General features: G+C 41.1%; 2 protein-coding genes across 3 annotated transcripts in view; both read left to right on the top strand.

Annotated features, from left to right (window-relative positions):
* LOC141802370 (glutamate receptor ionotropic, kainate 2-like) overlaps window positions 1-16,583 on the top strand; it is a 93,003-nt gene that overhangs the window by 25,024 nt on the left and 51,396 nt on the right. Inside the window, exons 3-6 of one of the 2 annotated variants that reach the window (XM_074685921.1) lie at window positions 1,361-1,618; window positions 7,535-7,716; window positions 10,533-10,586; window positions 12,729-12,902. In XM_074685921.1, coding sequence (XP_074542022.1) covers window positions 1,361-1,618; window positions 7,535-7,716; window positions 10,533-10,586; window positions 12,729-12,902 — 668 coding nt within the window. Of the gene's footprint in view, window positions 1-1,360; window positions 1,625-7,534; window positions 7,717-10,532; window positions 10,587-12,728; window positions 12,903-16,583 lie in introns of both variants that reach the window. The other variant, XM_074685920.1, reaches the window with a different exon arrangement.
* On the top strand, window positions 2,076-4,637 carry LOC141802176 (E3 SUMO-protein ligase ZBED1-like). Its single transcript, XM_074685651.1, has 2 exons — window positions 2,076-3,012; window positions 3,533-4,637. Exons 1-2 carry the CDS (start codon window positions 2,082-2,084, stop codon window positions 4,549-4,551), a joined length of 1,950 nt encoding a protein of 649 aa, XP_074541752.1. The 5' UTR covers window positions 2,076-2,081; the 3' UTR covers window positions 4,552-4,637.

Here is a 16,583-nt window from a genome sequence, read left to right as displayed (position 1 = left end):
ACTATAAAGTTGACCGTGGCTCAACTTCTCGTCTGGTGTTTATTTTATTAACAGTTTAGCAGTTTATTAACCAGTGTGCAGACAGATTGCCCAGTTTTATTTTGAATTAATAAATACCAGTTAAATAAGTGAACCCAGGTTATTTATCCAGTGTCTAGTTTGAAGAGACAAATTATGAAGCCAAAGGCAGGAATGACCTCCTGTGTCTAACTGTGGTGCTTTGTGGGGGAAAATCAGATTTTATGCAGGCAGCTGCCTGTTTTTCTTAACTGTCCCTTCAAAATAAATGGATAAACACAAAGATCAATATAATTATTATTTCATCCACAACTTCTTTCTCATAAGATCACAACTTAACTCTTGAAATGTTTTTTTTAATTATATCTCATGTATTCATACATAAGATATAAACAGTGTTGCCTCAGTAGTCAAACCATAGGAACATACATATTTAAATTATATGTCAAGACCTCAGAGCACCATAGGCATAATGCATGACGTCTTCAACAAACCCTCTGTACCCGATAACTGCAGAGAAAAGTTTGTGACTTGTACACTCTGCTGTGAAGCTAATAATTTAGACAAATTTAGAATTTAATTTAGCAAAGATTCAAAGATTGTAACTGCAATACAGCTGTCAGTGGTGGTGCCTCATGATGAAGATTAATATGTGTCTGAAGTCTCAATTCACGGCTAATTACTAAGTGAACTACTCACTCTGTATATTGAAAATAGACCAGTGAGATTGGAAGCAGCTCATAAGCTATTTCAATCAACCCCATCTTAACCTCTTCTGTCCATGTATACTAAAGGGCTGAACACCCTGAACCAATCAACACAGAGTTTTGTAAAAGTCAAAGTGAAATTCAGAAAGCTTTATTCCTTCGCACCATGTTGTGTGTTATCAGAAGAAAATGAATGTAAATCTATTTACTTCCTCATTAAACATTTACAAACCGGCATATTTTGGTTTTTCATTATGAAGCTGAATTTTTACTACCACAAATTTTCCTTGATGGCAGTCTGATATTGACCTCTCTCTGCTTGCAAAGTGCTGCATTTTTTGGCAACTTTTAGCCTCTTCAGTCGATTAGAGTTGTGTGGAACCTCTGGCAGAAATATATATTATGTCTACCCTGTAGTCAGGGCCATAACCACACAAACAAATTTAGGAACTAGCTAATTTTTAGTTTGGTTTTGGCTTCTTTAGTCCTCTGGTTAATTCTAGTTTTTTCGAATACATTGGCTGACAAAAATAAAGCTAATGACACTGGGACTCACTAAAGTAACACACATGATTTTAAATTCCACCAGGCACATTACACTGATCGACAACTTCTTTTTCTTGCCACCCTACCAGCATGTGACCAGCTCTCCCTTGGGGTGGCTGCCATTTTTGGCCCCTCGCACAGCTCATCGGCCAATGCAGTCCAGTCCATCTGCAATGCTTTGGGAGTGCCCCACATCCAGACCAAGTGGAAGCACCAAGTGTCTGACAACAGAGACTCGTACTATGTCAGCCTGTTCCCTGATTTCTCGTCCCTCAGCAGAGCCATCCTCGACCTGGTGCACTTCTTCAAATGGAGAACGGTCACTGTTGTCTATGACGACAGCACAGGTACAGGTACAGTCGGTGTCTGTCTTTCTCTTCCTGCTTGCTTTTTGTTTTGCATGACGAATGTGTCATAATGTTCCAACCCCGCAGCCTTTTTGCGCCCTGAGAACGGCATCAGGTGAACTAGAAAAAAGGAGCACTGCTGCTGCACCAAGTTCAGCAAGTGCTTTGTAACCTGTCAAGTTAATTCAGAAATCAATAGCTTACTGTTCTGCCTCAGTCCTGCAGGTGCTGCTAGGACTGGGCGATATATCGATATTAAAATTATATCGATATATTTTTAAATGTGATATGAAATTAGACTATATCATTTATATCGATATAGTTCAAATTTCTGTTCTGATGCGCTGCAGACCCAGAGCTCTCTGCACCCGCACCCTCGCCCCCGCCCCCTCCTCTTTCATGCACAGGAGGGGGAGGGGCAGAAACACTCCGGCACGCTTCAGTAAGCATGGAGGAAGCAACAATGGCTGCGGGACAGAAACTCTTCGGTGGGACAGAAACACTTCGGCACTCTTCACCAAACATGGAGCTAACAACAACGGCTGCAGAATACGCGAAGGAGGAGTTGGTCAGTAAAAGAAAAAGCAGTGGCTCAGTAATTTGGAGGTGGTTCGGTTTCAAAGTGTCAGACGAGCAACAAAATCACATTATATGCAGAGAGTGCAATAAACAAGTTGCAGCCAGGGGTGGAAGCACGACAAATCTTTTTCACCACCTAAAACAGTGGCATAAACTACAGTACGAAGAGTGTGTGAAGCTGCGCGCTACAGAGGCCCCAGCCGCAAGTCATCCTCAAACCGAAAAAGCTCCCGCCCTGAAACAAAGCCCACTGCAAGCCTCATTTTCCCGCAGTGTGCCTTATGAAAAGAAAAGTGACAAGTGGTGTGCTATAACGAAAGCGGTGTCCTATCACATCGCTAAAGATATGGTCCCTGTTGCAACTGTGGAACAAGTCGGATTCAAAAAGCTACTGAAAACTATGGACCCGAGGTATGAGCTTCCCAGCCGCAACTACTTCGCACGAGAGGCGCTGCCACAAATGTACACTGAAGTCAGGCAGAGCCTAGCTGACCAGCTCGCTAACGTGACCCATTTTGCATTGACTAGCGACATGTGGTCGAGCAGGACGTGTGAGCCGTACATGAGCGTCACAGTTCACTTCATTAAAGACTGGGAGCTGAAAACAGCATGTCTCCAAACAAGTTATTTTCCCCAGGATCACACCGGTGAACATATAGCTGAGGCCCTGCAGGACGCTATTGCAAGCTGGAAGCTCAGAGAAAAGCATCTGGTTGCTATAACAACCGACAACGGGAGCAATATTGTTAAAGCGGTCGAGCTGAACGAGTGGCTGAGGATGCAGTGCTTCGGGCACAGACTACACTTGGCCATTGGTGAGTGCATAACACAGAACGGTAGATTTCATAATACATATTTATAAAACTACTGGATAAGAATTAGTGTTACACTGTTGTGTTTACCACTTTAATGTTACAGCTGGTAAAGGTGAGGTAATTATGACTTTAAAATGCTGGTTAGCCTGTTGATTTCATCAAGGTAACAGATTTAGCTATTATGATAGACTTAAGTTTTTTTCTCTGGATTGAAAGAGCAAACTGCAAAATGACTAGAAACTTATGTTAATACATAGGCCCAAACATTGTGGAGTTTTTGTGGAGTTATAATATGAAGTAGCATTAAAAAATAGTATAAATACTAAGAAAAACAACAAGATTAGGACTGGTGTTGATTAAAAAATAAACTATGAAACAAAATAATTATATATTATGATGTGGAGTATTTCTAAAGCTTGATTTTGGAAAGCACTTAGTTATATGAGTGTGTTAAAGTGAAACCAGAGTCAAATTTCTCACATAAGCCCATTTGATTAATAGTTTTTTATTATTCTTATAGGACATGGCATGAGTGACAAGCGCGTCACCCGGGCCATTTCTCTGTGCAAGAGAATTGTGAGCTGTTTTTCATACAGCTGGAAGAAAAGGAGACATCTTGCTGAAGTTCAGATTCAGCTGGGTCTGCCAAGTCACCAACTCATAACTGAATCTGCCACACGCTGGGGATCAAGGCAACAGATGATAGAGAGAGTCCTGGAGCAGGAAGCAGCACTGGCCAAAGTCCTGTCTGGTGACAAAAAGACCAGGCACCTTGTCCCTAGCTGGCAGGACTTGGAGGTCCTAGAAGCTGTTCAAAAGGTACTGAAACCTCTCCAGGAATTTACCGATGCTTTGTCAGGTGAGGAGTACGTCACTCTATCATATGTGAAACCTGTGCTGCACCTTTTTAACGAAAGTCTCCTGGCATGTGAAGAGGGTGACAGCGAGCTTTGCAAATCAATCAAGACCAGCATTCTTGAGTACCTCAACAGCAAGTATTCTGACCCAGCCACTACTGACCTGTTGGAGATGGCTTCATTTGTGGATCCACGGTTCAGGGCCACCTACATCCCAAGTGAAAAAGTTGATGCATTGAAGCACAGAGCTGTCTTGGATGTGGAGATGCTACTGGCTGATCAGAGCAGCTGTCAGCCACCTTACCTACTCACTGTGCCTGAGCCTGCAGATGGAGAAGGTGCAGTTGCACCAAAAGCTAAGAAGACACTGGCAAGCTTCTTCAAGCAGCGCACAGCTACCACCACAGCATCAACCCTGAGGGAGGCTATTGAAAATGAACTGTCAAGTTACTTGCAGTCAGCAAGTGTGGAGAGTGACACTGATCCCCTCAAGTGGTGGAAGGATCATGAAGTTGTCTTTCCAGCTCTGAGCCACCTGGCAAAAAAATATCTCTTGGTTCCAGCAACCAGTTCACCCTCCGAAAGGGTTTTCAGCTGCAGTGGCAATATCGTGACCTGCCACAGAGCATCTCTGAAGCCGGATATGGTTGACAGGCTGGTGTTTCTCGCACAAAATCTTTAAATGAAGGAGGACACGCTTCTCTGTCTTCTGATGTCTACCTCAAGACCGCACTACTGTTTATCAAAATAGAAAAACAGGGGGAAAATGTTTATTGAGTTGATAGTCTGTTTCTTGTGCAACTGGTTGAGACTGTTCAGATAAGAAAATGAGTTAACAAAAAGGAAAAGGTAAATCTCAAGCTGATGTTTACATTTTTTGCTTAAACTGAGCACTTAATTTTGTTATTTCTTGATATATAAATGCTGCTCTTACTAGGGGCTGTCATATTTTGTTCTTTTGTAATGTTCCTTGGTTGCATCTGTAAAGGTGTTGGAAAGGAGAAGAAAATCAGTAATTTGATTTCAATGAGCAATTTATAGTTGTCAAACTAAAAAAAATTTCTTACTTTTTTCATGAATAGATTTATTTCAGAAAAAGATCGGCCTATTTTATTTTATAGGCTATTTTTATTTAAGATATATTTTTATTTAAATGTGCACCTTACAGAGCTTTTATTTCAAAAAAGGTACTCCTGTTGTTACACAGTATTTATGTTTACATTTTATTATTTGAACAACTGAGCGTTTTTTCATGAACCAGGTGAAGAAACCTGTTTATTATTTATTCATTTGATTTTGCCACTTTTCACTGAAGTAGCCAGTTTCAATAAAACTACTTGTGACATGTCATATTTGACTTTGACTTTGACTGAACATTTGCTCTCACTTTGCAGAAAAAAATATCGGGATATATATCGTATACCGATATTAAGCCTAAATATATCGGGATATGACTTTTGACCCATATCGCCCAGCCCTAGGTGCTGCCCATGTCAGTCTTCCAGGAGAGTGAGCAGCAGCAGAGAAAAAGAGAGAACCATGCTACCCGGAATGACCCACTGTCTCTTCAGATTAATGCAATGCAGAATTGTAGTATGTAGGGGCCTGACAAGCGACATTAATAACACAGAGAGACACTTGATCTCTGAGGGTGGCTATCAAATGTGTCTGTGAGCCATTTCGGCTGTCCTGTGACTTTGTGGAGTGGCACTTAATACACATTTTAAAACACGAGGCGTATTTTAGCTGGAGCGAAGTGATTTTTTTATGAGGTAAAGCATAATCACTCCAGAGACAGAACAATATTCAAATTCTCTTTTGCAATTTATGAACCATTTGGAATGATGTGGTTGACAACTTAATGTAAGTAAATGAGAAAGAGTCGAGCGGGGTTTAGACAGGTTGTATAATGAATTCACCCCTTGAGCTGCACAAATGAGTATTGTCTTGTAGCTGACATTAAAGATTGTGTCACAGAACAACATTTTTAGTCATTTCCTGGATTTTATTTTCACATCCTCTTTTTTCACATTCGTTATATTTGTTTTAGAAAGCTCTGCATCACACGTGCAATAACCTCAGTTTGTAGTCCCTGTTATTTGTCCCACTTGCCACATTATTCTGACTCATCTCCTTGACCTCTCCTCACTTCCTGCCTGGGAGCTCAGTTACGCTAACACTCTCATCCCCTGACAAACTGCTCCTGTGAGATACCAAAAGGTGACCTCTCACCTCTCTCCCTGTCAGAAAGGAGCCACTCAGGCCTCCTCAGCGGACCGATTCTGCTGTAACACACCTGACGCCCCAAAAAGTGTGACAGCTGCATCGCTGCACTGCTACCCCCCTCCATCTCCTTTCTCATGTCCACCTGGTCCCAGGCTGTAATCACACAGCTTCATGCTCCAGGGCCCCGCACTGCTGATTGGAGCCTATCTGACGGCTGGCAGGAAAAACTATCGGAGGGGATAAAATATTCACACACAGCCGTTAGAGGATCCACGGGGAAAGTCTGAAGGCATTAGCCAGATCCCACAAACACCCACACTGACAGTGTTTCCCAAACGTTGAGCTCCCTTGACAGATCTTTTTTTTTCTTACTTAACACCTCCCAAAGTGTCAGTATGAACAAAAACAGGGAGTCACAGACATGCCCCAGAGTAGGGATCTATCGGGATTACCTGAGGAAAGCTCCGGGAGGTTCAGTATTCCTCTCTACAATGGTGCATTTCACAACAAGACCTGCATGTTCCTATTTCACACCAATCTTTCTGTAGGCCTCAGGGAGACCCAGCCCCACTCACAGTAAGACCATTAAACTGCTCACCCTGCACTTCATTTCAAAATAAAAAATAGGCTGAGCTATCTTAAAGTGGTTCCACCAGGAAAAAAAAATCCTATCTCTCTCCAGTTCCCTCTCCAACTGTCCTTGCTGCTCCATCCATTTTTATACCCATGACAAGTAATCATCTCTCCCATCAATCCAGCCTCTTTCATCCCTGCACTCTGAAGTTCTTTACTGAGGGAGAAACTCATTGTAATCTCATCACAGTTTCTCCCAGAGAGCTTTCTACCTGAGCGTGTGGTCGAGAAATGAAAGGTGAAGATTGTGGCTCAATATGTGACGGCCGCATTGGGCTCCCCAGGGGGAAAGTACAAGCTGGGCAAACAGAACGGCTCTCATCAGAACATATCTGAAGTGTGTGTGTGTGAGAGAGAGAGGGAGCAGAAAGGCAGGATTGTCCAGAGTTTTCCATCAGGATAAAATTGAACCTATTCCATGCTGCTGTATGGTATCATGGAAGAAGAGAGCAGCATTCAGAGGGGGCTTCTGTGGGTTTGCAAGTTTCTGTAGGCGGTTGCAGATCGAGGTTCCATTTTGTTCTTTTTGGTATAAAACAGAGCAATGTGCTGGGCTGGTGTTAAATTGTCTTGATAGGTCTGAAGCAATGTGTTTGCTTGCCAAGCATGAGTAGGAGGATCAATAGACTAAGGATTAGGAATGAATGCATAAGAGCCTTTTTCTGCTGAGAAGACCTGAATCCAGTTGGTTTTGTGGCCTCCGCACCGTCAGAGATACTTGGAAATGGCAGCAGATCAAACACACTATGTAGCTGCATCTTTAAACTCCCTTTTTTCACGCTATATGTATCCTCTTTTGTCTGCAGGTCTCATTCGACTGCAGGAGCTGATCAAGGCACCGTCACGATACAACATTCGTTTGAAGATTCGACAGCTGCCCACAGAAACCAAGGACGCCAAGCCACTTCTGAAAGAGATGAAGAAGGCGAAGGAGTTCCATGTCATCTTTGATTGTGGACATGAGATGGCAGCCTGGATTCTAAAACAGGTATGGACCCAGCTAAAAGAGCAACGGTTAAAATTTTGTGTGATTCGGTGTGGAAAGACATAACTGGGGACTTTAAAGTATTAGTTTTCTTAAATATGTTGATTTTGAAAAAGGAAATAATTTTGAAGCTTTTAAAACAAAATTTTGGATCTGTCTTTTTTTTCTTTAAATTTCCAGCTAGTTAGCAACTGTTTACAGAGCAACAAAATCATTAGATTTGAATCTGTTATCTATCTGCTTTATTATATCTGCTGGTCACAGACATAAAACTCGCAAAAATTAACTACCTAGCACAACAAAGCTGATACCCAGAGTGTAAAGTAATGAGACACTAATAAAGGCAACAGTTAGCATTAGCCAAAAAAAGGTGTTTATTTTCACTTAAGTATACAAAAGTTAGCTCAAAAACTCAATGTGTAGTCTTCATTGTGATGCTCATTTTTAACCATGGACTGTACAATAAATGGACAAGTCTCTGTGATGTCATCAATCTACTCCCAAAACAGAGTTCTGAAGCATATAGTTGGCAGCGGCCATATTTGAAATGGGGTGGGCTTTGAGCCTTCACACAAATAGTTATAGAGCACCTGCCTATTAAACAGTTGGGCGAACTCATGTTCTTGATACCTTCTAAACCGCTGAGTTAGAAAAATTCACCCTTTGTACAGTGTGTGATAGTGAAATTAGCAACTCAGACAGGAGAAATTTTTGTACCAGGCTGTAAATATGTGTATTTATGGTGTTAAAAGGGTTTTTTTTAGCTTAATGTGTCTGTGGTTTCTGGTTTTCCCAGAGCCAGCCTGAAGGAGAAGCTTAAGAAACTCCAGATTTTAGCACTTCTACATTGCCTCATATTCTTAGACCAGAGGTTGCCACTTGGTTTTAACCAAACCTCAGGAGTCAGCTGGCGAAATAGGTAGCTTGTACAGCCTTGTTAAACTAAATATTGTCAGTTTAGTATATTCAACTGTTGTGTTGGAGTGCAGGGGTTCTCAATCTGAACGTCCCGTCCTCAGTTAGGGTCAGGAGATGATTTCTGTGGGTCTCCAGATTACAAAAAATTAACCTATTTTAAAAGTTGTGATAGTTTTTACATCCTATACCCTGTATCCTTGACAACATTTGTTTAGGTTGCAGGTAAAGGCTTCCACTTGCACAATCATTGTTTACACTCAAGCTGCTGCACCAGCATAGGGTTGGGGTTGCCAACACTCACAATATAACTGCTGTGGGTCCTGAAAAGGTTTTAGTGTATTGTGTGTCTTAAAGAAGCATCCCTTTTTCAGCTGACTCAAAATAGCGTTGTTTGTTTGATGCTAACTGGCTGAATTTGGTAGCAGCCAGAAACCTAGCTAGCTTAGAAATCAGAGGATGCGTGACAGTTATTTGAATTAAAACTCTTGGGGAAAAAAAACATTAATGAAATAGAAATATAAACTTGATACAAGTTTTAACAGCTAAACTTAACAAAGCAAATGGTCTATCCTGAAAACTAATTTTGCACAAAAAAATGAATGAGCAGATGTGTTGAATTTTGATATTTTTATTCTATTGTTTCAATTATGTAATTGACACAATTTGTGCTCACACCTATTTCGCGCTTCCTAATGTCTTTTTAAGTGCAATGTGTGAACAATGGGAGCAGTTAAGTTGAAAGACTGGTTGACTTAATTTATGAGCAAGATGAGTTGTTTTATCTCAGCGCCTCCTGAACTGAATTAAAACTGAATTAACTGCAGTCCCAAAATTTACATATTTTACCCTCACAGAAACGCAGACTTAGTCTTCAGCACATGGGCTCGTAGTTCATTCATAATGTAAACGTACTAAAACAACATTAAATTATTCTCTGCTTCACTCTTCCTCTTTTTAAGCTCTTATTCAAACGATTCAGGTACCTGCTTTCTGCTTGGTGCACCTTTAATTTCTCTATAGAGTATTAGATCTCTACTACTGACCCGTAATAATGGATACTCTCCATTGGACAATAAAGGCTTTTTAATTAGAAAGTCTAATTCTGCTCACAGGCATGTTAAATTCATTTAGCAGGGGCACATAATTCATGGGAACAGTGGGAGTTCTTATTGAATTGAGATCTTCTCAAAGGCAAAGTGCACTGCATGATTTCTCAACATCCTCTTGTGTCTACGGGAAGCAACAAGGAGGAGTATTTATTGATGTGACTACTTGGTAGGCATAACAAAATATATACTACATGTCAGTGTTTCATTTTGGTGCTTCTGCCTGCAGTGCTTTCTTGAGCTCTTTTTATTGCAGGGTTCTATTGTCAGGGTAAACTGCTTGACTATAGCAGGCTGTTACTGCAATGAATGCAGGAGTATCAAGAAGGCAGAAACACTGACTAAACACACTTACACACACACACACACACACACACACACACATATATATATATATATATTTGTATATACATCTATATCTTACATAGTAAGCTGTAAAATTGTAAACATCACATCGACACCAACAAGTGTGAAAATCAAGTTAAAAACCATTTATATACATGTAAAAGAGCATAAGATGTATCATTTTGTGCTTGCGTAAGATGATTCAGCCTTTTTTTTTTTTACAAATAAAAATCTCCTCTGAAGCGTAGTGTGGCCAGGAGCACTTGTTCTGGACCCCCTCTTGGTTTCTTATGATTTGAAACTTCTTTAGCAGCCTTCCCAGCCATGGACAGAGTGACTACACAGGTTAAATAAAAGTTAAATAAAGAACTTAATAAAATGGATAGGGTAATAAGCTCATTAATCTTTGATTTTTTTTTGTCAGTACTCACTGTTCTTTCCTCCCTGTAGGCCCTGGCCATGGGTATGATGACGGAGTACTACCATTATATTTTCACTACCCTGGTGAGTACAAGAGCACATCTCCTTTGATCTAGATAAAATCAATTTATTTACTCTATCTTTTATTACTCTTATTTTTTTGCAGAGCACTTCATATTTGATCATGGGTTAGGCCTATTTCTGTTCATGTTGTTTTTACTGTTGCAAAGCAAAAAAATACACCTATCTGTCTGATTATTGCTTTTTCTTTTCTGAGAACCAAATTAAACGCGACAAAACAAGTCACATAAAATTACTTTCATACTCTCTTTTCTAACCTGAACTCCAACCTAAGCTATAGATATAAATAAATATACTGAAAATCTGACACCCTGCCATCGTTTTGATGTTTTTTGTTATCAAGTCTCCTCCGTTTTGAAGCTTTATTTTCTGATTTCCACACCAACCTTTTCACCCCACCTGGCTGTCTGAAACCCTGACTGCAGAAAACAAAAGCAGTTGGATATTTTTTATTCTGACTCTGGCAGTGCTTGAAGTTCTCCAAAGTTCTTTGATCTAGCACTACAAAGATTATTTGCTTTCTTCACTGATCCCGGACCACAGAAGACTGAGCTCTGATAACAGCCCTGAGTAAATGAGACTGTGGCCCATTTGGTCCATTATAGCTGGAGCAAACAAATTGCATGCTGTGTTTGTTTGGAGCACGATTGGAAAGGCTAAGGAAAAGGTTGGAGAAAAGTGACCTGAAAAGACATTTACCAGTGCACAGGACATTCAGCTATATCTTGTGCACATAAGGACCTGGCTAGATGAAAGAGAAGTGGGTGACAGCAGGTATGTCACTGGGAAAGGAAAGGGAGCAGTGATTATAGGGCTGTACCCGCCACATGCTGCTGCTTGTAACGATGGAAACATGCCTACTTTAACATCAGCCAGTGTTTGGCAGTCCACAGAGCTGGCTGAAGCTTCTGTGTACTGGTACCAAGCCATCCATGCTGTTTTTCGGAATAGGACGGCAAACATTGACCGTGGCAACCTCGTTCTGCGTCCATCACCTGCTGTTGCTCTGTCAACTGTGTTGTCGCATCCCAGAGACATCTGCCTGGTGAGATGCCAGACATGCTGTATGCAGCGGACAATTGGGTTGTCCTTTCACTTCCACATGATAGATGGCAGTCCACCAAAAGCCTGCCTTTAACCTTGAAAGGCTTTCCTTAATCATGGCTCCTGCCTCAGCATGAAATAAAATAACTCATAAAGCACCTTGAACTGCCCTCATTTATTCCGATAAAGCTGCCACTCAAACGACTACTCTAATTACTGAGGACGGATCGCAGACGGAGCAGAGGTAGCCTCAGGATGTGAAAAAGAAAGCCATTGTAGAATCTTTAAGCCTCCATTGTTTCTAATGGCCAGCAGGAAGCAGTAACTCACTTCATTTATCTGCTTGGTAAATATTTTTCCAAACTAGTGTACGGCCTTGTTTACAAGTATTTTGCCTTCCTCAGTACAGCGCCATGTTCATTTGTAGCAATTTGGTCACATTTATGAAAATGGAGCTCTTTATGGAGGGCTCTTCTGGCTGTATGATTAAGAAATCACAAACATGAAAATCTCAAAAATGCCTTGTTATCCCTTTGAGTGTATGAAAAGGAAACCAAGAGATGGGCTCTATTGTTTTGTGATTAGTTTTCTTTGCTCAAAGCATGTTTGGTCAAAAATAACTCTCAGTTTACATCACAATTCCAGTGAATGAGGGATACAACTCTAAAAAAAATTGTTAAAAGGATTTAACATTAAAAAAAAAAACATAAATCATTAGTCCCAGTTCCACTCTCCTATTTTATATTTAGGTAATTTTGGTACAGAAACAATAAAGATAGTGATGGTACATAACTGCCAAAACAGATGGTTCAGAAAGTAGAAAGTAAACCAATGGGTCGACCATTTAGTGCTATGTCATAACCTGGTTCCATGGCCATCACAAATGTGAGAAAAACAACCTAAATTGAGATCACCAAGGTTTATCTTAACCCCACCACCACAAACAGGGAATGAACAGCCGTCAAATTGGCTCATCTAACTCGTCCAGAACAAGGGACCAGAATCAATTAGTAATATAGCAATAGTCTAAGGCAGTGACTGTCACAGCAACAACTAATTAATTATTTCTGCACAATGAAATGTTTATCCTCATGCTTTCAGGATCTTTTTGCCCTTGACATGGAACCGTACCGCTTCAGTGGAGTCAACATGACTGGGTTCCGCATCCTCAACACAGAAAACTCTCAGGTGTCGTCAATCATCGAGAAGTGGTCAATGGAGCGACTACAAGCCCCGCCCAAACCGGACTCAGGCCTGCTGGATGGATTCATGACGGTAGGGTGGCCAATGACCCTTTTTATGCTGCTTACGTAACAAACACGATGTGCTGTGTGTGCACATGCTCAAAGCAATAATTTATTTTTGTTCAAATGACCAAATCAATCGGGAGCCATAATGTAACGGCATCTCTCAGGGTTTTATGCCGCAGGGGCTTCAGTTTATACAGACTGATCTTTACAAAGTGAGATTACTGTAGATTGAGGAACAAAAATCAATGCAATAGTTTTAGAGGATGGATGAATGAGCACCAGTTGTCAATCAAATGCTCCATGGTGCGGGGCTCCTGGGGAGGGGACGGGAGCAGCATGAACGCCCCTCTGAGTGAAGCATTCGGGTTGGAGCTCCTGGGTCTAAATGTTCAGTAATGAGCCGGTGTGAATGGTAATAGCCGTTTATCTGCCCTCCTGCCTCTTTCAACTCTCCTCTGGGAGTGTGGCCAAAATATGACAATCTGTCAGTGTTCACGCAGAGAGAGGGAACAAATTGGATGGAAATTATGGCCTTGGTTTTTTTAGGACGGCTTCCAAAAACGCATGGGATGAGGTGATTTGAAAGTGAAAAAAGGGAATGCGGCTCGTCATGGACATTCAAGGTCTCTCTCTGTGGGTCTGTTGTTGTAAACAGTCAATTTACTCCACCTCCCTCGCAACACCTTCCTTGCAGACAAACACCTTCTTTTTTTCTCTCTTTGTGCAGACAGCCTTTCTTTTCTTCTTGCCAGACCGAAGATGCGGTATCAGAAATCAGTGTAATGAAAGTAGTGTCTTTACATCAAAGGCTCAAGGACAAGCCTTTGAATTAGGTGCCTATTCATACATCCATTACAGCCTTAATTTGTGACTATGTGTGAAGAAAAAAAGGGAACACAATAAGTTGTAGAAATCAAACGATATTATCTTTAATCTCCTAAATGAAGCTACGCAAGAAATACTGCAACCTTTGATGATGTCTTGCTACAAAATACACTACTGTTATTATAGAACATCATATTTTATCCTCCTGGAACAATCTGCATCTTTTCCCTTGTGGCTCTTGAATGCACCAAAACAAGAACAGCGGTTATGTGCACGAAAAGATGAATGCATTATACAAAGAGGTTAAATCACTTGATTTGTTTTCCCTCCACCGGAAATTAATGGAAATTAGTGCGGAATGCCGGATTGATTAATTACATAGCATGAATCACTTTGTCAGATCTCGTACTACATATTGACATATCTCACTGGACCAAAACCAGCGTTAAATAATAAATAATGTATCCAAAAGACTCCGGCGAGCTTGATAAAGCACTTCATTAGAGTGCTCTATTTATGAATCCCGGCTCTGATGTGTTTTATTCTTCAGAGGTTTCCACCCAAAGCAGATCCTTTTTAATGAGTGAAAAGAGAAATAGCAGCACGAGCATAAAAACATTTTTATAGTTATAATAAAAGCATAATCTGGAAGCTGGTTATTTTAAAACAATAGCCTGCTCCTGTATTATGAATGGATGGGTTATTATAATATTGGGTTTCTCTGCAGCTTAAACACGTTTAAATTAATTTGCAGATTTGCCTGACATTTATGCCACGCTGCTCTGGGCTGAGCTACCTTGAAGGGTATCATTAAATTACTCAGTGTGTGTGTGTCTATGAGTGTCTATGTGTAGGGGGATATGGTGGTGGGGAGGTTGTGCAGCAGCCGGTGTGCAACCTTCCACCCCCTGACCCCTCCCTCCAATACTTCATCTCCTCTCTGTCGCCTACACCACGCTCTTTCTCTCACTGGGCTCTGGGCTTGTTTGTGCACGGTGACCAGGCAACATTTGTGTAGTGATGGTTACCAGGGCAACACTGGCAGTGTCACCTTGTGATTTCATGAAGGATTGATTGACTGAGGTGGAGGAGCAGGGGAGGACGAGGGAGTGGGGAAGGTGTGTTAATGGTGGCAGAAATAAGAGGTTGTAATGAGGAAGAAGAGAGAAGGTGCATGTGATGTTTTTCTCAAGCTGCCAGTCCGGCTTCAACGCGCGGCTGTGTGTAATCACAGTGGCACAGGGAGCTTTGGGTGAGGCCGAATGTCGTCTTGAGGAAGGATGCATAACAAGAAGTCCTTCCTTGCAGTCACAAAAACACTCTTCCCCTTTCCTCTTAAGTCTGTTCGTCAGAGGTATCTCTGAAGTGGAGGGGTGAACACTTAGAGCGGGGATGCTAATTAGCCTAATTTATATGTGTGGGGATGTGTTAGTGTCTGTTTGTGTCGACTCTTCAGCCGTATCCCCAGAGTCATCTTGGGCTCAAACTGTTTTTACTCCCAATCTTCTTGGAAATTAAATCAGTTAGAGACACAACCTGTTTGATAATTTATTTGTAGATGGATGAAGGGAGAAGAGGTAAGGGAGGATAAGACAGTGGAGGTTGTTTGCTAGACATTTAAGCACTAGATAGATAGATAGATAGATAGATAGATAGATAGATAGATAGATAGATAGATAGATAGATAGATAGATAGATAGATAGATAGATAGATAGATAGATAGATAGATAGATAGATAGATAGATAGATAGAGGTAATTTAGTTTTTATAAGGTTAATGCCTACCTAGCTTGTGTAGAATAGCTTATTTGAAGAGCTAACTGCTAATTTACATTCAAACAGCTACCTTGTTAGCACATTGAGTTGTTTACCAGTTAGTTGGCAAGACAGCAAGCTATACAAGGACATGTAAAAAAATGCTGAAATGTGGACAGCTAGATAAAAAGAAATGTGTCAAAATGTGCAGTAAAATTCGTTGTGAAAATTTAGGATATTGTGAAATTATGTATGAAACATTGACTGTATAAAACATGGACGTAGTCTCCCATCTGTTTCTGAAACGGAAAATGAAGCACGTGGGCTATCATGGCCATATTGGTAGTGGCAAGGGCTTTGCGTACAGTTATGGGGCGCCTGTCAGTCATGTGACCTGAGCTGTGCCTCTGATTGGGGGAGCTCGTGATCTCAATATCCTCTAAACCACAGAGTTAGAAAAAAATTCACCCCAAGAACAGTGTGTGCCAATAGCAGAGCTAGCGATTCAGACAGGAGACGTTTTTTGAACCAGGCTGTAAACAGGTTAATTTTTGCTTTGAAAATGGCTATTTTTGGCTTGGTGTGTTTGTGACTTCCGGTTCTTCCAGAGCCAGCCTCAAGCAGACACTCAAGAAACAGCAGATTTTAGCACTTCCGCATTGTCTCAGGCAAGTTGCCGCTTGGTATGAAAGAATGCTAATTAAGGTTGCAGCTGAGCTGTTTCTCATAGGGCTGTAGTGAAAACCTAACTTTTTTTGACAGATGGACAGATAGGTTTGACAAAGGTTAGTTTTGGGATTTAAGTATCTCTTTGTGGTACCTTTTGAATGTTAAAAGCTAGCTAACTGTTTAGAATGTTACCTGGTACGAAATGGATGAACCAAGCTGCAACCTGTGGTCTAAAAATATGAGCCAATGTGGAAGTGCTAAAATCTGCAGATTATCGAGCATCCACTTGAGGCTGATTCTGGAGGTACCAGAAACCACATACTCATCAAGCCAAAAAAGCCGTTTTCACAGCAGAAATAAACATGTTAACAACCTGGTACGAAAAATGTTTCTCATTTAAACGGCACACACTGTATCGGGGGTTGAATTTCTTCTTCCTCTACAGCTTAGATGATTG

Source organism: Halichoeres trimaculatus, unplaced genomic scaffold (assembly GCF_033239565.1).
Source record: "Halichoeres trimaculatus isolate MK-OKI-2021-1 unplaced genomic scaffold, fHalTri1.1 fHalTri1_scaffold_13, whole genome shotgun sequence".
Lineage (NCBI taxonomy): Eukaryota > Metazoa > Chordata > Actinopteri > Labriformes > Labridae > Halichoeres > Halichoeres trimaculatus.
Note: the sequence above shows the minus strand (reverse complement) of the source record. Positions and strands in the feature narration are given on the sequence as shown.